Source organism: Pectinophora gossypiella, chromosome 29, assembly GCF_024362695.1.
Source record: "Pectinophora gossypiella chromosome 29, ilPecGoss1.1, whole genome shotgun sequence".
Taxonomy (NCBI): domain Eukaryota; kingdom Metazoa; phylum Arthropoda; class Insecta; order Lepidoptera; family Gelechiidae; genus Pectinophora; species Pectinophora gossypiella.
The window spans coordinates 4,170,001-4,193,345 of record NC_065432.1 but is presented as its reverse complement, the minus strand read 5'-3'; the positions used below and the strand labels follow the sequence as shown (position 1 = coordinate 4,193,345).

The 23,345-nt window shown below is 39.8% G+C and overlaps 2 protein-coding genes across 2 annotated transcripts in view; one reads left to right on the top strand and one right to left on the bottom strand.

Annotated features, from left to right (window-relative positions):
- LOC126379472 (uncharacterized) overlaps positions 1 to 23,345 on the top strand; it is a 116,841-nt gene that overhangs the window by 74,061 nt on the left and 19,435 nt on the right. The window lies entirely within an intron of this gene.
- LOC126379516 (4-hydroxybenzoate polyprenyltransferase, mitochondrial) lies at positions 742 to 13,678 on the bottom strand. Its single transcript, XM_050028303.1, has 8 exons — positions 13,367 to 13,678; positions 11,511 to 11,749; positions 11,089 to 11,224; positions 8,320 to 8,495; positions 7,311 to 7,458; positions 6,147 to 6,340; positions 5,211 to 5,399; positions 742 to 4,123 (listed from the first exon to the last, which is right to left on the bottom strand). The coding sequence occupies exons 2-8, from the start codon at positions 11,733 to 11,735 to the stop codon at positions 3,941 to 3,943; spliced, it is 1,251 nt and encodes a 416-aa protein (XP_049884260.1). The 5' UTR covers positions 11,736 to 11,749; positions 13,367 to 13,678; the 3' UTR covers positions 742 to 3,940.

The window sequence follows — 23,345 nt, the reverse complement described above, 5'->3', positions numbered from 1 at the left end:
TATCAAATTCAATCTTATCATTTAGTGATAAAATATAATCTGTTATAATATTGTTACGTATTAAGTACTAAGAAATGTGATGAATTAGAAAGAAACAATAAATTAGCTTGCATTTGACCACAATCTCACCTGGGGCCTGTTTAATAAAACTTACAATTGTAAATTACAACGACAATTTGATGTTCATTGCGTAGCTAATTTTTTTTATAATCTTTATTTGGGTAAAAGGCTTTCGTCGCTGAGCGACTATGTCAGCCCTGTAATTGTGACAAAAATTTTATTCTCTAATTTTTATAAGCTTATCTATAAGATAATATAATTTAATACAAAATTTCGACTCTGGTTGCGATAATAACATATTTACACATCCAACTTCACTTAAGTCGACACCGGCTTCCAATTCTATTTTTTTTCCGTTCTGTCTCAATACGGGCACACTCCACCAAAGCGTGGTAAACGTCTTCCCTTATGCCACACATTAAACAGTTCGGAGACTCCACCACTTTCATTAGGTAACCGAACGCATTCAGTTCAGTTCAGTCATTCTAATATGAAACTGCAAAATATTCGTGATCACACACTCCGCAATGTACATCAAATTGTCATTGTAATTTACAATTGTAAGTTTTATTACACAGGCCCCTGATGGTAAGTGAAGATGTAAATGCCGATTCACTCTAGTTTAGAGGAAAAGTGGCAAGGCATGGAGAAAGCAGTGGGCAGTGGTAATAATACAACATATAATGGCAAGATATTTTATTTCTATTACACATTAACAACACAACAAACTTTTTGGTATTAAAACTGGGGGGTTAAAAAGCAATATTGCAATTTGACATTTGCGCATATAAAAGTGCCCAATGCAAACAAATGTCAAATAGCAATATTGCTTTTTTAGATGAATTGCTTCAATGTGGCCCTTTTAGCCCGCCCCTGATCCACTAATATACTATTTAAGTAGGAACTGATTGAGTTTATTATGTTTATAAGTATAAATTGACAGGTATACAAGTAGATATTACATTTTTTTTTCTTAAATGGCTTCTGTCAACAGGGACAATTCTGCCAGCGCGCAGCGCAGCGTCAGGGTCGGGAAATATAGATATTACATGCTTACTTTAAGTTACTTTTATATGTTTTTTTTAGATATTAAAAAAAATTAAGACAGTTAAGTCTCTTTATTTATTTTATACGTTGTTGCACCAAAGTCAAAGAAAATTATTTCATTTTTTTTTAATTAAAATAAATTGCAACTATTTTCTTTTTATTTCGGTGCAAAAAAGTACATTTGAATTCTGTAAAATATAGCTTAAAGTATGCACATAGGGCTCAGACTCCACCAATGCAGATGTGATGAGCTTGTATTGTAGTTTTTTTTAAATAATGTACCGAATTTATCAGTGGTAAAACAGAACCAGTGAGAATATTACAAAATGGCACAGAAATTGGTATAAACAAACTTAAAACATTAAAATCGGACAATAATCACAGCCTGTATGTTTAAATTTCTACGTAAAATTGGTGTCTTCTTGGGCTGAAGTATAATGGTAGAAACACATCTTACGGTGCGGTCGTCCCTCTCGCTCTAGCAAATGACGTTTATGAGTGACAGCAAAGGACATAAAAAAAAATAGTTTATTTCTTAACCTGTTACACTTTAACAAATATTTTTTTTGGTTACTCCTTTTAAGTAAAAAATATACCTGTAGTAGGAGTATCCGTTCTTCCAACAGACATTATTTAATACCAGGTTTGACAAAATGAAAAAAAAAAAAAGGTAAAGAGAAACACCCACTTAGTAATTAGGATAAATCATAGAAAAGCGAGGTGCGGACAGATGTACAGTCATAAGCAATATCATGTACCCATAGAACCCTGTCGCACTATCATATTTGACATTTAACAAGACTTACGGTATAATTTGTCAAAAAGTTAATGTGACATGGTTTCAAAGTGTGTACATATTAGTAGTCGTGACATAGAAAACATTTTTTTCTATTTTATGTGCACTTTAGTTATTGTATTGTAAAAAGATTTCATCAGATGACGCGTCGGGTGCATTTTAATAACAAAAAATAATAATTAAATTGCATCACTTTTTACATACACCGTTTTGCCTTTTACAAATGGCAAAATAATTTAAGAATAAACTATAACAAAAAAAAAACATTAACACACGTATTCTAATATGTTGACTCCAACTTTCGTCGACTCCGTCCTCAGTTTAGGCGACCTCTTCGAGCTCAGCTCAAAATCGCTATTCTTAGGGTGGTACTAATAAACTAATCTCAGCTTCGAGACTGCCCTCAACATGTCAATGTGACAGTTCTCGTATAAAAACTTGAGCATGATCTTGGGCAGTCTCAGCTGAGATTAGTTTATTAATTAGACGGCGCCTCAACCTTAACTCGAGTTTACTCCAGTAGGGCATGACGTCATTAATTTCGTATTTTTATGTTGGCAGTATGACATGCTCGACTCCAGTGAGTAAAGTCCTCAAGTCGAGGACGTAAATGTCAACATAAAATACAAAAATGCTCAGCTGAGGCCGAGTCGAGTGGAGGAAGAATCGAGTGGTGGAAGAGTCGAGTGGAGGAAGAGTCGAGTGGAGGAAGAATCGAGTGGTGGAAGAGTCGAGTGGAGGAAGAGTCGAGTGGAGGAAAAGTTGAGTGAACATCTTAGAATACGGGTGTACTAATTAAAAATGCGCAATACCGAGGTATCAATCACTAGTTGTCGTAATTATACAAAATATTTTATTTACATCACGTTCACGAACGGAGGAATGATTGCTTTTCCGTGTCACCATAAATGAGGCATGTGCCGAAAGGCACTACATAATGTATCGTATGAGGAGCTCGGTGGCGCAGCGGTAAACGCGCTCGGTCTGCGATTGTTGAAGTTAAGCGACTTTCGCAAAGGGCGGTCATAGGATGGGTGACCACAGAAAAAAAAAGTTTTCATCTCGAGCTCCTCCGTGCTTCGGAAGGCACGGTAAGCCGTTGGTCCCGGCTGCATTAGCAGTCGTTAATAACCACCAATCCGCACTGGGCCCGCGTGGTGGTTTAAGGCCCGATCTCCCTATCCATCCATAGGGAAGGCCCGTGCCCCAGCAGTGGGGACGTTAATGGGCTGGTGATGATGAATGTATCGTATTATGATAGATCTACCTATAAACGTTCCTATTTGTAATAATGTTTCAGTGTCAAATTCAAATCGTTTATTGGGACACACAGGTACAGTCAGAAACAAATAGTTAGTGACAGTCAAGGTATACATACATATAGTTAGCAACATCCAGAATGTTCAATAATTAGGGACGTTCAAGGTTCCGTAGAGATAGTAACACTCTAAGTGACCAAAAACATCAGCACAGAATCAGAATCATTTATTCAACGTAATTATCATGGATAAACTTGTTGATGGTCAATGTAACATTTTTGAATTTACGTCATTTCGCAAGGTGTTATGGCTGAGGAGAAGAAATGACAAGAAACTGCAACAGCAACACATCTTTTAAATCAATGAGGGTACATTACAAGTTATTTAATAACTAGAGGAACACATTCGATACCAGACATTTTTATGATTTAGGTAATCATTAATCTTATAATAAGCTTTTAAGCACAACTTGCGTGATCAAAAAGATACTAACTCAGAATCATGACCTGAATCATCCCCCTCAGTATTCGTTACGGTGACACTAACACCCTACTTATATAGGAATATCACATATTCATACATACATACACATACGCAGGAAATAAGCTGGGTAATTGAATTCCATTTGCTTCGGTCCTGACACACTTCCCTTGCTTCCTCCACATTCATCAATCGTTTCATACACGCCGGTTCAGAGTAGATCGTACTGAACCTTTTCTAAGGAAATCTCCAATTTTCTATCAGATACCTGACACATTTTGGTCTTGTGACTCATCCATCATCCAAAGAGACAGCTCTTGGTGACATTCCGGTCCTCGTTCCCTTTGTTCTTCTCCCTGTTGTCCAGGTACTTGCTGTACCCTCCGCCGAGGATGCCCAGGAAGATGATGAGCCCCACCATGGAGTTGGACTTGAATTTCTTAGCGCAGTCGTCCGCGCACTCCGTGTTTAGAGTGAATATCTGTAACAACAAGATGGGTTAACAACGAGGCCGCATTGAATTCACTTAAAAAAGCGACAAGGGAAAAAAGAAAAAGGAAGGAAAAAGGAAAGAGGAAGGAAGGGAAATGATAAGTTGTTCACGCCTGTGGTCCGTATAAAGGTGGACAGAGCCACAAGTCAACAGAAGAAAACTTGAAGCCAAGACAGTGCCTATAACTAAAGCTTTATAAAAAGGCAGTGTCTATATAGGAAAGGTAGTGTCTGTATAAGTAAGGCAGTGTCTGTATAGGAAAGGCAGTGTCTGTATAGGAAGGGCAGTGTCTGTAAAAGAAAGGCAGTGTCTGTATAGGAAAGGCAGTGTCTGTATAGGAAAGGTAGTGTCTGTATAAGTAAGGCAGTGTATGTAAAAGAAAGGCAGTGTCTGTATAGGAAGGGCAGTGTCTGTAAAAGAAAGGCAGTGTCTGTATAGGAAAGGCAGTGTCTGTATAGGAAAGGTAGTGTCTGTATAAGTAAGGCAGTGTATGTAAAAGAAAGGCAGTGTCTGTATAGGAAAAGCAGTGTCTGTATAGGAAAGGCAGTGTCTGTATAGGAAAGACAGTGTCTGTATAGGAAAGGCAGTGTCTGTATAGGAAAGGCAGTGTCTGTATAGGAAAGGCAGTGTCTGTATAGGAAAGGTAGTGTTTGTATAGGAAAGGCAGTGTCTGTATAGGAAAGGTAGTGTTTGTATAGGAAAGGTAGTGTTTGTATAGGAAAGGTAGTATTTGTATAAGTAAGGCAGTGTCTGTAAAAGCAAGGCAGTGTCTGTATAGGAAAGACAGTGTCTGTAAAAGCAAGGCAGTGCGTGTAAGAAAATCAGTGCCTGTATAGGGAAGGCGGAAAAGTGTAGGTAGACGTTATTACATGAGAATATTGTCAGTTATCATGAGTTCATAATAACTGATACATACATAAACTCACAGCTATTTCCCACAGGAGTAAATCGGGGTGTGGAATTCCATTTGCTTCGATCCTGACACACTTCTCTTGCTTCCTCCACCTTCGTCAATCGTTTCATACACTCACGCCGGTTCAGAGTAGCTTTTAATGATAATAATGTAATATCTCACCTGGTTCCCCGCGTGGGCGACGTATGTGGCCAGGGCAGCGTAGTAGGGCGCGGCGAGCCCGGCGGCGGCGCCGGCCTGCGCCAGCAGCGCGGCGCTGGCGGCCAGCGCGGCGTACAGCGCCGGCCTCGTGTGCTCGCCGAACGTCAGCGCCGTCGACTTTATACCTACCCGCGCGTCGTCCACCTTATCCTGGCCGACCGAAAAACATAAACTCAGCACCATAATTCCGATTGATGTAGTCTAAGTTTGAAAGGACCATGACCTTAACTGTATGAGACCACCCCCCCTTCCAACTGGTAATTTATTGAATTTCATTATTATTAGTATCTTTAAAACAATTATCAATTAGTTATAACATCAAATTCCGCGGAGTTTAGAAAAAAATAATTAAAAGAATTGTCGAAAATCGAAATTGGTTGAGGCGGTACCAAAAATCGTACTTAAGAGCCGATTCCGGATAAACCCCGCGTATTTCGAGAAAGTCGCCTTAGAACAAAAATGTCATCTCAATAAGACGCTTCGACTGAGATATGTCTGGAATCCGTGATAGAGTTTTAATCCTTTACACTCTTTCTTGTCACTTTAAGTTAGTGACTATGTAGAAGATATGAATGCATGGGATAACTGTCTGAGAACTGATATTAGGCAGCTAAATTACTCAACTGTATACCAATATTTTGTGTTTATTTTTTTAAAGAACGTCTAGGGCCCTGTAAAAATGCCAAAAAAAAAAACATCACATGATTAATGGACGGCCCCTTAGGACATTACTGGCTGATCACCAGATTGTCCGAAAATAAGATGATCCGTGCTTACTGATGTAAGTAAGTAGGCGTTCCATGAGCCATGTCAGGGGCCTTTGGCGGCTCAATAGTAACCAATAGGGTTGATGGGGTTGGTACTCCACCTCACCACCCACACGATAGAAGACCTTACCTGATGCGCATAAATTGTGTCATATATGACTGTCCAGGCGAGAGACCCTAGGTACAAAGGGATACATATACTAGGGTCTATGGTCCCTTGTATGGCGCTGTACCCCAATAATGCACCCCAGTTGAATGTAGCTCCAAGGAATATTTGCGGGTAGTTGGTAAACCTCTTCGCTAACGGGTAGGTTATTACTAGTACTGAAACAAGAAAATTACAAGTTTGAATTAGGAATCTATATATTCGTTTTTTTTCGATATTTTTTTATATATTGGATTTGAAAATGGAACTTGATTTCTTTTTGGTGGAGGCATAGAATAAGCAATAATACAATGTATAGAACGGTAACTCTCCGGCCGATCAAAATTATAATTTAATGTTATGTATTTTCTCCTGACCGGACACATGATGAGATCAAAAGTAACAAATGGACAAAAGACATCACGGAATGGTACCTCAGAGACGGCAAAAGGCGAAGAGGGAGGCCAATCAAAAGATGGAAGGACGACCTACCTAAGGGGTGGAGACGATACACACACAATAGACCAGATTGGCGCATGATGGAGGAGGCCTATGTCTCAGGACAGCCCGATTAGAATAAGTACTACTTATAATAAACCTATGTAAAGTAGAACTGTATATCGGTGAATAAAGGCTATTTTTATTTTATTATTTTCTCCTGAACCTTGACATTGGCAGAATCATGGTTTCTGAACGATGCAGCCACTAACAATAAAATAGAATAGAATAAACACGGCACTGGTATATATGTATATATAAGTAAAGACCAGTGCTTACTTATATGTGTGTGTCGTAGGTTATACCTAAATAAACTTATTTATTGAGGAGCTCGGTGGCGCCGCGGTAAAAGCGCTCAGTCTGCGATTGTTGAAGTTAAGCAACTTTCGCAATGGCCGGTCATAGGATGGGTGACCACAAAAAAAGTTTTCATCTCGAGCTCCTCCGAGCTTCGGGAGGCACGTTAAGCCGTTGGTCCCGGCTGCATTAGCAGTCGTTAATAACCACCAATCCGCACTGGGCCCGCGTGGTGGGTTAAGGCCCGATCTCCCTATCCATCCATAGGGAAGGCCCGTGCTCTAGCAGTGGGGACGTTAATGGGCTGGTGATGATGATGATGAAACTTATTTATTATTTTTATTTTTTACTTACACATACTGCTGGCGCCGAGCAACACGCTGTAGCAGTTGAGTTGCAGCAGCACGCCCAGGGCTAGCGTGAGTTGAGCGCCGAGGAAGGCCACGGCTTGCTGCGTCGTCACAGCCCCGGAGACCAGCGGGCGGGACTTCGTGCGCTCCACCTGAGATAGAAAGCACCATAATGATAGAATAGAATTAATTTATTTTAGATACAGGTTGTTGGTGACAGCGTAGGTAACGAATACTCAGGGTGATGATTCAGACCCTGATTCTGAGTTAATATCAAGTGGAATTTTCCGTCGTAAAATTCATGTATTTTTTTCAAAAAAAAATTCAAAACAATTTATTTCGGATAATACGTATACATCCATAATTTGTTAGTAACAATGCACTTACTTACTAGGTTAGGTTTTTAAAATTATTTTAAATTCTATACTTCCGTGATGAAAAATCCACTTGATAATTGTTACTCTGTCCGTCCTAGAGGTTACGAGAATAGGCTAGTTTCCAACTAGTCAAATCAGTTACTTTTTACTAAACGTCAAAACACGATATTACTGTATTGTACTGTATTCATGTGTTTTGTCTGATTGTTGAAATTTTAGTTCTGTGCAATAAAGTATATTTGATTTGATTTGATATTACCTTGATAATTAACTCAGAATAATACCTGATTCGTCCCTCTCAGTATTCGTTACATATGTCACTAACATCCCGTAAAGGTAGCCATACAAGTACGTATGGGTGTAAGTGTCACCGTAACGAATACTGAGGGGGATGATCCAGAAATTCAGACCATGATTCTGAGTTGATATAAAGTGGAATTTCCTGTTAGAAAAATAATGATTATTTTTTATGAATTAGTTATTGCTAATATATTTTTTATGAATGAGACATTTTACAAACAGTATATCGAAAACTAACGATTTGCTGAGTCATTTTACGACAGTGGGCGTTTTGCGAATGTGTCATTTTGAGAAGTGGGCATTTTGCGAAAATTACGTTTAGCGTTTGCATTGTACCTGCGCGTCCACGTCGCGGTCCCACAGGTCGTTAACGGTGCAGCCCGCGCCGCGCATGAGCACGGCGCCCGCCAGGAACAGCGCGGCCATCTGCGCAGACGCCTCTGGCGGGACTGTCGCCGGGATCGACGCCAGCGCTATCGACCACGCGCACGGCCAGTACAGGAGGTATACGCCTGGAGAAACAAAATTCTAGAATGCAACAGGACAACAAGATAAAAGACATTGGGTCGTGTACGGTCACGAGCATTAATATGTATACACTTTGGTACCATGTCACATTACTTTTTTTGACAAATTGAACTGTAAGTCTCACTAAATGTCAAATATGTTAGTGCGACGGAGTCCTAAAGCGGGTACATTATATTGCTCATGACTGTACTAGGTTACTAAATTATGAAATTCTGATTACTAAATAAAGACAGATCTAAAACTAACGAAAAACATTTTCTTTTTTTTATTTAACCCTTTATAGGTCAGAGAATTTTTTTTGAAGAATTTGATTTTTTTGTGTCGGCATGGGTTATGGGGTCCCTAAGGATTGGAAATAGTCCGATATTTTTAAATTTATTTATTTAGATTAGGCTGTAGGGGGAGGTTACGTATGTAGCCATGCCCGTTTAGGCAAAAAAATTGGTGGTTTCATATGTAACCATGACCGTTTAGGGAATAATTTTTATAATAAAACTTGGAAGTGATCAAAATAGTATAACTTTAATATTAATCAAAAAGGCATACCTAGGTATTCAAAATAAAAACAAAAAACATAAAACTCTTCAAAATACCTTCAGTAACTTTATTTTTTTATAATCATAAAAATTCAACAGTCTAAACTCTTAGGAGTCACAATGTTTAGGAACAATCCTATAAATGTACTAAAGACTTTGAAAATCTAATATTACACGTTGATAAATAAAAGTCTTAATCAAAAGTTTAACTCTTAGAAATCACAATGGAATAAACACAATAAAATACTATTTCAACATTTGACAACAGTCTCAAATTAGCAGTCTAAATCCCCACTGATATGCATGATAGTATCCACATCATCATCAGTTGGTAGAACAGCACAATCTGCCATGACTCCTCTTCCAACATTTCCAGGTGGTCTTACAGAACCTCGTGCTCGAAAAAGCTATCGCCCTCGCGTTTTTCTTTGAATGCCACCTCTAGTGCGAACACGTCCTCTTCATCGGCTCGGTAGTATTGGTGGCATCGGTGGTGGTGATAAACCTGGTGATATCGGTATCGCGGAGTCACCACTAACGATTGGAGCTGCAGCCGGCAAATTAAGTGGAGACGTGCCCAAAACATTGTTAGCAGTTGCCAATTTTCTCGAAAGAATATTGAGTGGCAAAACATCATCAGTGTCTCCACCAACATCAGAATTTATTTTTGATATATCGATGTAATCCTCGTAGGGCAGTTTTTCTAAATCTAACACTGGTATACGCATCTAAAACAAGCGAAAAAACCACAATATAAAAAAATATTTAAATTTCACTTATTGCACAAACCTCACTGGCCTCCATACCTTTACTTAGGCATCAAATATCATCTTTGTCCATAAAAATCTAAATAAAGTAAGTGTTTAATTTTAAAAAGTGATTATTTAATTTTGCAAAAGTTGACAGTAATAACACTAATTACTTAAATAAAAAAAATGAAAATCGAATTTCTGCACTTGTTCAAATTCTAACCTAAATATCGTTTCTAGCTACTTCTGAAATTAAAATTGTTTTTTTACTTCACAGACACAAGTCTAGACTAAGATTTATATAGGAAATTGAAGCTAGATAATTGTAGTATTTACTGATTAACATAAAAACTAGTAAAAAATGCATTTTACCAAAAAGAATTGTAATTAATTACGAGAAACACTCACCTGTCCGGTGTCGTAAACGCTTATGAGACGGTAGATACAAATGTAACCACCTTTTTTTCGCACTGTAGTATGGACACGTGGCCAACTTCACTTTGGTGGTTTCTTTTGTTGCTTGCGCTCGTTTAGGGACTACTCATTTTAATCATAAGGTCGACTATCAATAGAAGCTTATAAGAAATGTAGGCCTTAAGGTAAACCTTGTGAGGTGGTTACAACCGTCATACTGATTTTGCTTATGCCCTATAAAGGGTTAACTTATTGAATTTTAATTTAAAAAAAAAACGTATTAATATGTCCGATATTTTATCACGTTTTTTATAACGTCACGCACGCGCTTTTTCATCCAAATTCCATAGTAATTTCGTTTGATGTGGATCTTTCTTTTTTTTTTAAATGAAATGAAATTTATTCTGTGCATGGTGTTTAGGTTACAAACAGCTGTTATTTTTCATTGAGTATCACCAAATGCTGCCTTTTCAGGCATACACACAGATTATTTAAAAACAATAACAAATAATAATATCAATTTTACAAATAATCTACACTCTTAATACATGCTTTCAATTATACACATAAAATGTATAATTGAAAGCATGTATTAAGTGTTATTTGTAATCTAAATATTCTTTTACGCTGTAAAAGCATCTATCTTTATGAAGTAATAAGAATCTCATAATTTATCTTGAACTTAGTACAGTCATGAGCAATACAATGTACCCACTTTAGGACTCTGTCGCACAAACATATTTGACATTTAGTGAGACTTACAGTTCAATTTATCAAAAAAGTTAATGTGACATGGTACCAAAGTCTATACATATTAATGCTCGTGACCGTTCCCGACTGAGTTGCCGTTCTATACGTAGTATTGTATCCAGTCGTACCTATAGGTTTGTCCCACCGCGCTAACTGCGCGTACGGTTCGATTCGTTCCCTAAGAGTAAGTTGCTCTTTCAACTTCTCCGTAACCTTGTCTACTTCACGCGCTAGCACTTCGGGTGTGGACGTTTCTATCACAACCTGAAATATAAGAGAAAGAGTGGTTATTTAAGCATTTGTAGGGATAGTAATAACATTCTTCACAATTACAATATCATATTTGTTATATTTGTACCTAATATAACATAAGTTCACGACTATATCCCAAATGGGGTAGTCAGAGGTACAAATTCAAAAATATCATTATTCAAAAGGTAACATAGTTACACTTATACAATAAAAAACGTCTCATCCGCCAAGATTTTTTATATTGTATATTGTAAAAGTGGGATATATGAATACATTGTAAAAAAACATCCACACAAACCTTTTGTCTATGTTGATCACTAGAAGTCGAATGTATCCGTAAACTTTCAACAAAAGCACTGTATCTTTGGTATTTGTTATTTGAATAGACATGACCACAGATACACGATTGTATTCGTGGGTAATTGTGTATTTGTCGTGCCACCAGCCTTCGTATCTGTTGTAACGTCCATAGATTGATAGCCGATGTGATTGTGCATCTCTTCAAGCTTGTATAGAGAATCATAGTTAGGTAGAAATCTGCAAGAAAAAAATCATTACTTTTATTTACTTTTTGCTTCTATTTTTAGGAACAGTTGAATGACTTTTGATATACATTCTCTATGGACAAGTGTGTTGTCTGTACTTGACTCTGGGAGCAATGTTCGTCTACTGTATGACGACCGGTTGCCATAAACCATAAAGTTGAAGTTGAGATGAGTTGTAGGGAGCTTAAGGAAGTCATAAGGAAAAGTTTCAGGCCTATTTTGAATGTGAATTTTTAAAAGTAAATTTTACTTAAGTTGGCTGTATGGTGTTTAGATCTTTGCCTGCCTTAGTTAAGGCGAATTTAAAGTACAACAACCATATAATTATGATAGATTATACTCTCACATAAGTACATTTTTCATAAAAAAAGCAAAATATCTCCCTTAGAAGTTAATGTTTTATAAGGATTTTCTGAAAAATATGAAGTCCCATTATTGGGAATAAAAAATAAATGTAATTTTACAGCGGATATTTAAGGTTTATATTAATTCTTAATATTATTGATTCTTAATAAATATTTATATTATTATTATTATAGTTAATTAAATGTTAATAAATTGTTCTATAATCTGATATAAAATTTATTTTATTTCTTATTAATTTTTTTAAAGGAGCTTGTGTTTTGTTGAACAAAAGTTACGATTTTTGTTAAAGAGTAGTATAGTATAATAGATGTACCTATATTTATTGGATCAAATCATTTATCGCTGGATGGGTTACTAAGACAGTTTGGTTCTGCAGTTTCTACTCTCAACAAAAAGATTTCAAAAGTGGATAACTATTTTGGTGTATATTGTAAAATTATACGTTAAAATATTTATGTTAAACTAGCTGTTGTTATTCCGAATAAATAAAAAAAATATATACAAAAAGACTAGGTAGGCATCCACCACAGGCTTTGTCAAACTTTATTATCTAAATTTATTTATTTTAAAGACGAGCACAACAGTTAACAATCATAACATAAACATAAACTGCCTATATACGTCCCACTGCTGGGCACAGGCCTCCCCTCAATCAACTGGGGGGGGTATGGAGCTTACTCCACCACGCTGCTCCACTGCGGGCCAACAATCATAATACAGGATAATATCTAATTGTATGTAAGGTATTACCTATACCAGATTGTAAAACCAGTAAAGTGTCGTACAGCATGATCTATAGATTATCCATCATCCATCATGTTGGGTGGAGATCAATTTTTTTGTAGTTTTTATTACGACATGCGCTAGAGAAACACAGCAACTGAACGCATTCTAAGCTTTTATTTAGTACCAGTATTATTTTATCAAACATATCATCATCAATTTAAGAGCCACGCTCTTGTCGGTGTAGCATTTTCCTTTCCAGTCTATCAAAGGTCAATTCCTTGACTTCCCTATAAGACACGACGTTAACCTTTTCTTTGATCTGTTCCATGTAAGCTCTTCTTGGTCTTCCCTGTCCTCTCTTTCCTTCTATGATGTTTTTAATATATTCGTCGTGTCTTATTATCAAACATATACCAATATTGATTTGTTTTTATAATACATACTGCGATCGATGTATATTATATGACATAATCCTGATAATTCTAACCTCAAATTTATATACATTGCAAAACATTACCTTATCCAATTCACCTTTGCACTCAATTCTCTCAATACACTGTAACTTAAGCTTTTTACGTATGCCCTATTTTTGCGACGATATTTCCTCAAGGTTATTCATAGTTTTTTCAACGTTAATGCAACATTGTATGCTTCGTTACCCTTTAACTAATAAATAACAAACTTCTTAACAAAACTGCACTTTGTAACAGTAAAAAGTATAATAAGTAATTGAAAAATAAGTTTATTTTACTGCGTAAAACTCTTTAAATAGTAACAAAATCGAATAACAAATAAATATATTAACACCGTTGCAAAAAAATACCGCGCATGACGGAATTGGACTGTTTATCAAAATTTATTTCAAGTGTAATAATATTGAAAGAACGAAACAGCTTTGTATTAGATGCTATATTTCTGTTTTTGTTTGACATTATATTTGAACAAGGTAGTTTTCAAAATAAACGCAGCATAATAATAAGTTTGTTTTCATTTACACATTTTAACTAGTATTTTCGTACTGTTATTTATTATGTTCCAAAAACAAATACAAGGTCTTTGTCCAAAAATAATTAATTTAATAATGTTATTAATGAAATAGGACTTAAAAATGACTTAAAAAGACTATAAAGAAACATAATTTCTTTGATCTTTTGAATACAGTATGAAGGGCGGCAAAAACTAAATCGGTACTATAAAACACCTAAAAATATTCTCTTTTCGGTTTAAAAAGTTTGTTTCAAAAAAGTTTTCATTTTTTTTGTTTAGTTGTTTGGTATAATCGCCATGCTTGTAAAGAACTGGCTAGTACTGGCAGCTAACATTCTGCAGTAGGAATTCGTTCCATTTTCAATTATTTCCATATTTGAATAAAGAAAAGTCAATCTGTAGACTGGCGTACATCAGTTTATTCAAATCCTCTGCGAAATTTATACAAAATACGTCAAAAGCATAAAAAAACTAGTAATTTAGAATTTTATTTCCACTATTTTGAAAATTTTATACAGTTTTATTATAATCAATACTTAGTTCTTCTTTATCAGTTCTTCTTTATCTACATTCAAAATGTAAGTACAATTTCTCATATTCATAAACTCCAAGTTAATCCGTAGACGTCTAGAATCTTCTTCGGCGCCCTTCTAACAAAACACACTGACTGAAAATTAAACTGACCTGATCCTTTAGTTTGCTTGCTCAGTAAGGCACTTACCTTCGGAACTTCTTCTTCTTCTACCGTGTGGGCTGTGAGGTGAATTACCAACCTAATCAACCCTGGTGTCGAGGTTCTTATTGAGCCACCAAAGGCCCCTGACATGGCTCATGAAACTACTTACAACTACGTAAGTAGCAACCGCGACCAACGGCTTAACGTGCCTTCCGAAGCACATCATCACTCTTGTGTCCTAACCAAACTAGGGATCACAGTGATTTTTATATGTCCCCACCGGGATTCGAACCCCGGGACCTCCGGATCGTGAGCACAACGCTCAACTACTGGACCACGGAAGCCGTTGGAACTCTTAACGCTCTCTATCTCCAAATAGTCACTTTACGAATTTTCCTTGTACTGCGTTTTGTCCATACCTTCCATCATCAGTTCCATCCTTTATCGTTCCGTCATTAACTTCTCACTATGGCATATCGAACCCTTGAGGGATCATTTAGACCATAAGTTGGTATCAAGTGGAATTTCTCGTCGCAAAAGCAAAGAATTGTTTCGTAGACTCAATCTCTACTAGCGGTTATATTCGCGTCGGTATCACCCGAAGAATGCGATGGATCCGGATCTCGAACAATCTCGTGGTGCTACGACGCGTCCGAAGGTCCGCGTCCACAGGGCGGGATAAACGCGGTTGCTGTGCCACGTGTGCAGGCCTGAGGGTGCCCAGGTGGGCGCGAGCTTCTGCTCTGGGCGTCGGGAGTAGATTTTATCCCCTAGTGGGCCGATAGCGATAAGCATATTGCGTTTTTGTAGTATTGTGATTCCCATTCGCGTCAGTACTGCGGGGCGGAAGGCGAGAACACCATTGCCCTATTTACGTAAAAATGTAGCATGGTGAATGCAAGAGCGTGGCTCTATTTGTAACTTTTTTCGTCTTCCAGGTGTTGCGGAGGATGTTGTGGAGGCTGCTGCGGCGGCTGCGGCGGGTGCTGCTGCCCCTGCATCACGATCTACACGTGCTGTACCAAGATCTGCTGATAGAGCAGGCCGATCGCCTGTCCCTCAGTGCCGTCATGTGGAAATAAAATATTTTTAAGCGTATTTGTGCTTTCTTTACGTCTGCCCTTGCACTCTGCCTGCCTTCTAGCTATACACTCTCTGCCCCTCTGGCTGTACACTCTCTGCCCCTCTGGCTGTGCACTCTCTGCCCCTCTGGCTGTACTCTCTGCCCCTCTGGCTGTACTCTCTGCCCCTCTGGCTGTACACTCTCTGCCCCTCTGGCTGTACACTCTCTGCCCCTCTGGCTGTACACTCTCTGCCCCTCTGGCTGTACACTCTCTGCCCCCTGGCTGTACACTCTCTGCCCCTCTGGCTGTACACTCTCTGCCCCTCTGGCTGTACACTCTCTGCCCCCTGGCTGTACACTCTCTGCCCCCCTGGCTGTACACTCTCTGCCCCTCTGGCTGTACTCTCTGCCCCTCTGGCTGTACTCTCTGCCCCTCTGGCTGTACACTCTCTGCCCCTCTGGCTGTACACTCTCTCTGCCCCTCTGGCTGTACACTCTCTCTGCCCCTCTGGCTGTACACTCTGGCTGTACACTCTCTCTGCCCCTCTGGCTGTACACTCTCTCTGCCCCTCTGGCTGTACACTCTCTCTGCCCCTCTGGCTGTACACTCTCTCTGCCCCTCTGGCTGTACACTCTCTCTGCCCCTCTGGCTGTACACTCTCTCTGCCCCTCTGGCTGTACACTCTCTCTGCCCCTCTGGCTGTACACTGTCTCTGCCCCTCTGGCTGTACACTCTCTCTGCCCCTCTGGCTGTACACTCTCTCTGCCCCTCTGGCTGTACACTCTCTCTGCCCCTCTGGCTGTACACTCTCTCTGCCCCTCTGGCTGTACACTCTCTCTGCCCCTCTGGCTGTACACTCTCTCTGCCCCTCTGGCTGTACACTCTCTCTGCCCCTCTGGCTGTACACTCTCTCTGCCCCTCTGGCTGTACACTCTCTCTGCCCCTCTGGCTGTACACTCTCTCTGCCCCTCTGGCTGTACACTCTCTCTGCCCCTCTGGCTGTACACTCTCTCTGCCCCTCTGGCTGTACACTCTCTCTGCCCCTCTGGTTGTACACTCTCTCTGCCCCTCTGGTTGTACACTCTCTCTGCCCCTCTGGCTGTACACTCGCTGCCCCTCTGGCTGTACACTCTCTCTGCCCCTCTGGCTGTACACTCTCTCTGCCCCTCTGGCTGTACACTCTCTCTGCCCCTCTGGCTGTACACTCTCTCTGCCCCTCTGGCTGTACACTCTCTCTGCCCCTCTGGCTGTACACTCTCTCTGCCCCTCTGGCTGTACACTCTCTCTGCCCCTCTGGCTGTACACTCTCTCTGCCCCTCTGGCTGTACACTCTCTCTGCCCCTCTGGCTGTACTCTCTCTGCCCCTCTGGCTGTACACTCTCTGCCCCTCTGGCTGTACACTCTCTGCCCCTCTGGCTGTACACTCGCTGCCCCTCTGGCTGTACACTCTCTGCCCCTCTGGACGTGGCTGCACACTCGCTGTCGGAGGAATTCAGTCAGTAACATGGAGTTGAACGAAGCGGTCTCGTTGTGGTTAGCTTACTGTCTCTGGAAGAGACAAAAACTGAGGAAAAATAGAATGTATCTAGTACGTTTTTCAAAACGGTTTTTGCCCTTGGGTCACCTCTGTTACTTATTCTAGGCATCTTCTTTTCTTTTATCGTGTGGGTTGTGAAGTGAATTACCAACCTCTCCTGGTGTCAGGATTATTGACCCGTCAAAGACCCCTGACATGGCTCATGTAACGATTACTCACATTACTAAGTAGTAACCGGGACCAATGGCATAACGAGCCCGCAAGCATGGATCATCTTATTTTTGGACAAGTAGGTGATAAGGATATCATGTAATGTCCTAACCAAACGAGGGATCAGTGATTTTTGTGATACGTCTCCACAGGGACATCTGGGATTCTAGGCGTTAACTATAGTCTGTGTGGTAAACCCCTTTCATCTCATAATGACAGCTTCGCAAAATGCCAACCACTTGCAAAATGCCAACTTCTCAATATGACAACTTCTCAAAATGCCAACTGAGGTGTGGTAAACCTAGCTCAGACGAAATATGAGTAGTTTTATAATTTGCCCTTTTTGTAACTCGTAAGGAACAGACGTGATTTTTTGTCCCGCAAGTTGCTCTGCTCCTAGAGCATTAGTGCCGCAGTCTCAGACAGCTACCAGCCATTTGTCCGGCCAAGTAGTTAACACGTCAAAAAAACCTATATTAGGAAATGGTCGTTAACTACCTAAAGGATTTTACACAACATCATCCCCGTTCTTAAGTAGCATGGGATTCTTCTTTCTTCACGTTCTGAGTATACAATAATAAAAATAATATAAAATAAAAAGAGATGTAAATACTTATTCCGTTTTTATTTCACAACCAATTCTTTATGGCAGTAAAAGTTTTATTCCCTTTGCACTCGCGTTTGATAAAAACAATAAAAAATGTGTGTCTCAAATACTTTAACACAAACGCTATGCTTTATTATATTCGGTGAGTTTATATACTTATTAGAATAATAATGAATTGAAGAAGTACTTAGGTGCTTTTTTTTTGACGTGACTTATTGTAGATTTGCCGCAGATGGCATTAACTACTTGGCCGGACAAATGGGGAGCGCTGAAGGCTCTCACCCGGTACAACGTTTAAACTTAGGTGCCTACAAGTGTGGCTGTATTATATACTTTTAAAATGTACATCTCGACATAAAACATAATACGCTACCTTATTGTATCCTTTTTGGGGGCACGGCAGCGTCCCAGCCAAGTCGAGCAAAAGAACAGGCGGTTTTTCCCACTGGTCAGATTGATGGTCAGACTTATCTGACCAACTGGAAGTTTTGTTCCCGTTGTTCACATTCATTTAACAGTGGACATCATAGAAAAAAGTACAATCAAATTAAAAACTGTTTTGCATATTTTTATTTAAGTACTTAGCTATTTTTGTTCCAAAATATTTATCGTAATCATTCTAAAAAGTGTCCAACATTCAAATTCTCCACTAGTTAACATCATTTAAGTACGTTTGTTATTTTAGTAAAATCACTTTTTAGTAATATTTGGAGTAAGTTGACAATACGAGGTCCCTTTACTATATTTTTTTTATTAAGCTCTTTGTGCCAACTTTCAATTCAGTTAGTTTTTCTATGTCTCTCTGCCCAAAACAAGAACAAGGATGTTTTTGAAATCATGCATAGTATTTTCAACCACGCGGTTTTTCGATTCTGCTCCGCACCACCCAAATCCCCTGGTAGTTGCGGCTTCCGAATACATCCCGCTTAGGGACGGTACTGAAAAGTATCGGCGTCCAAAGGACAAAATATACGATCCCGACGACCCGATTACTCTAGCCATAGAGGCAGCCATAGACTCCGATATCGACCCCGCCGGCGTGGTCGACGATTTCCCTCAATCAGCGCTTATCGCTATCGACCCGCTAGGGTCGATTAATTCTTTCAATTATTTTCCCTCTCAGACGACGCCCTGAGCCGAGGTTCGCGCCCAACTCAGGCACCCTCAGGCCTGTTGTCTTAAACATTGTACCGGACGAGAGCCTTCAGCGCTCTCCATTTGTCCAGCCAAGTAGTTAATGCCATCTGCGGCAAATCTACAATAAGCCACGTCCAAAAAAAAATCAACCCCGCGTAATTGTGGATTTCTTTTATAGTGACCAAGGTGTTCTGCAGTCGTAAGTACGACATAGAAGCTGAGTCTATGAAGCTGTTCAAAGAAGACATCAAGACAGCGTTACAGCATTTCAGAAGGACTTCTGAATACATGAAAATACTTGATGGCAAAGTATGATTACGCTACTTGACAATCTAGTCAAATAAGATACTTTTTATGAATCCTCAAAACAAAAGTTTTCTGTTGGAGTTTGTATGGAAATACTGTCCTGTGACGTCATCAATAAAAACGGTCAAACGTCGTACTCATTGTTACTTAATTCATAAATAAAATTCGAAAATAAGTGGAAAAGTAAAATTAGATTGATTTTTGATCACATTAGAGTGGCTTCTATTTCTATTTAGATTAGCATTTTATAATTTATCTTTGTTCCAGTCAAATACCTCACTATTATTTCTTTACCTGCTACTTATATACAGGATGTTAGTGACATCGTAACGAAAACGATGGTGAATCATCCCTAGGCCATGATTCTGAGTTGATATCAAGTGGAATTTTCCGTCGCAAAAGTATGGGATGGAAAATAATTTAAAAAGAAACATGAATTTTCAACAAGATATTCCACTTGATATCAACTCAGAATCATGGTTTGAACGATCCCCCTCAGTATTCGTTACGGTATCACTAACACCCATACCTAATTGTATGACTACCTGTCGAAGTATAACGAAAATGCATTTCTCGAGAACACCCAGGGTTGACGTTGACGCCAGGGTTGATGAGGTTCGTAATCCACCTCACAACCCACACGATAGAAGAAGACAAGTCAAAAGAAAGGCGTTGTTTCAGAACACAGAGATGATAAACACCGCGAACATGATAACGAGGCACCTGGTGTTCCACAACATGGAGCAGCTATCTGCCAAGATCATGGACATGATCGGAGTTGGCACCACCAAGGCAGCCATCACCTCCACACCTGCTAGCACTACAAGGTCGGTTTACATCATCATCTCGCCTCACAACCCACACTAGAGAAGCTCACGTCTATAGAGAGTGTTAGTGCGCTCACAGACCAGAGACGATGGTGTTACCGAAATCATAGACACAGGGTGACGACGTCGTCAACACGGGGTGACGATGTCGTCGACACGGGGTGACAACGTCGTCAACACGGGGTGACGATGTCGTCGACACAGGGTGACAACGTCGTCAGCACGGGGTGACGATGTCGTCGACATAGGGTGACAACGTCGTCAACACGGGGTGACAACGTCGTCAACACGGGGTGACGATGTCGTCGACACAGGGTGACAACGTCGTCAGCACGGGGTGACGATGTCGTCGACACGGGCTGACTACGTTGTCGACACGGGGTGACAACGTCGTCAACACGGGGTGACGATGTCGTCGACACAGGGTGACAACGTCGTCAGCACGGGGTGACGATGTCGTCGACACGGGGTGACAACGTCGTCAACATGGGGTGACGATGTCGTCGACACAGGGTGACAACGTCGTCGACGGGGTGACTACGTCGTCAACACGGGGTGACAACGTCGTCAACACGGGGTGACGATGTCGTCGACACAGGGTGACAACGTCGTCAGCACGGGGTGACGATGTCGTCGACACGGGGTGACTACGTCGTCGACACGGGGTGACAACGTCGTCAACACGGGGTGACTACGTCGTCGACACGGGGTGACAACGTCGTCAACACGGGGTGACGATGTCGTCGACACAGGGTGACAACGTCGTCAGCCATTCCGATATCAAATACATAAACAAGCGGCAAAGAAAGATGGTAGACAGATATGTCTGCCCGTAGAAAATTATGGATCTACCTACTCCACTTCAATCTCATCAGTCATCCCGTGATCATGGCACTTGCAACAGTGTCGAAATATCGGGAGTCTCATATCCCTGTTTCAAACGCGGTAAGAACCAGTTATTATGTGTTTTAATTATGATACTGGCCCCGATTCCTGCAGACACCGCCTAATTTTATTTTAAGTTATATCCGTCATTTTCATATCCGTCGAAAAGGAAAGGGACGGATGATTCACAGCTCTTAATTTTAGGAAGAATGAGTAAATGAATGAATAACCCGGGCGAATCAAAAGGTACGTCGCTGGTATGCAATCCGTTTGACGTGCTGTCTACTTAACTGTGTCGGATTATTGACGGATGTAAAATTTTTAGACGGTTGGTTTAGATTTGTGTTTAAAATTGACGTGTGTTCCATAAATTTTATGCTTGTCGATTACCCGTCCCTTTCCTTTTCGGCGGATAAGAAAATGACAGATATAACTTAAAATAAAATTAGATGGTATTTACAGGAATTAGCACCAATAACCGTGTAAACTTAAAACAATGTATGAATAATAAATATATTTACAGCGGACTAGTCTTCCGCTTTGGGCACATCAACCGGCGAGACGACGCCCCTCCTACGAAGTCCGGCGTGGAGATACTAGACGGATACTCGCGTTTCTCCAGCTCATTGACCCTCGCTGAGCGGAACTCCTTCAAGGAGCAGGGGTTCACGTATGCCGGGTTAGTATCGTAACATAAGGACTAGTAAAAGGACTGGAATTCTCTGCCGTCTTCTGTATTTCTTATGTATTAAGTGTGTAGATTATTTGTAAAATTGATATTATTATTTGTTATTGTTTTTAAATAATCTGTGTGTATGCCTGAAAAGGCAGTATTTGGTGATACTCAATGAAAAATAACAGCTGTTTGTAACCTAAATACCATGCACAGAATAAATTTCATTTCACTTCACTTCACTTCACTTCACTTCACTTCACTTCACTTCACTTCACTTCACTGCACTTCACTTCACTTCACTGCACTTCACTGCACTTCACTGCACTTCACTGCACTTCATTTCATTTCATTTCATTTCATTTCATTTCCGAATGCTTATAGTGCTTTCAAGCCCAGAGTGAACAGGCACCTTCTGGGCGAGCTCGCTCCATCTTAGGGTGGTATTAATAGACTAATCTCAGCTTCGAGACTTCCCTCAAGATTACGTCACAGTAGACAGCACGTTAAACGGATTGCATACCAGCGAGTTGCCTATTTTATTCGCCCGGGTTTTAAAATTAACTTGTTGACAATCATCTGTCCCTTTCCTTTTCGGTGGTCACTTAAAATAAAATTAGGAGGCGTCTGCAGGAATCGGGGCCATTATAGTATAAGTTATATTATAAATTTTATTTAACTTTTATCTTGACAAGTCATGAATGGTTTATTGATGACTTAATAACTTCATCATCATCATCAATTTAAGAGCCACGCTCTTGTCGGTGTAGCAGTTTCCATTCCAGTATATCAAAGGCCAATTCCTTGACTTCCCTATAAGACACGACGTTAACCTTTTCTTTAATCTGTACCATGTAAGCTCTTCTTGGTCTTCCCCTTCCTCTCTTTCCTTCTAGCTTTCCTTCTATGATGTTTTTAATAAATTCGTCGTGTCTTATTAAATTAGGTGTCCCATCATAATAATTCATAATTCATTTAACAAATTCAACGACTTTTATTTTATTTTATTTTTTTTAATTCATGTTTTTTTCATTGTTTTTTATTTTTTTTTCATTTTTTTTAAATTTTTTTTCATCTTGCCTCTTCTGTCCTCAATAATTAATAACTTATTCCCTTACTTCCAGCAACATCATCCACATGTTAATTAAGAGCCTCGGATCTGATGATGGCAGCCAGTCCACCGCACACCCCGGTGGCGGGGGTAACGAGGCTGCCTCCGCCCCCACCGAGCATGTCTCCGTCCACGTTGTAAGTCTATCAGTCTATATTCTCCTCAAAATTGCCTCATCGTCTATAGACTGCTCTGAACTTCTATTAGTTATTAATATTATGGTACCTGCTAGGTCACTGCGGTTTCCAACACCTATTTCTCTTCCATCTGCTTCTAGTAATTATCGTCAAAATTCTTTCTTGTGGCGAGCGGGTAGCAGATTCAATAAGTTATCAAAAGAGTTGGATGTTGATTTATTCAACACTACTCCACTGTCACTAAGACGTCAGCTGAGTAACAACTTTTTTATTTAAAATCTGTATTTGTCTACCGTCGTAATTATTTTATGTTCTTGTCATTTTGTGTCTACTATGTTT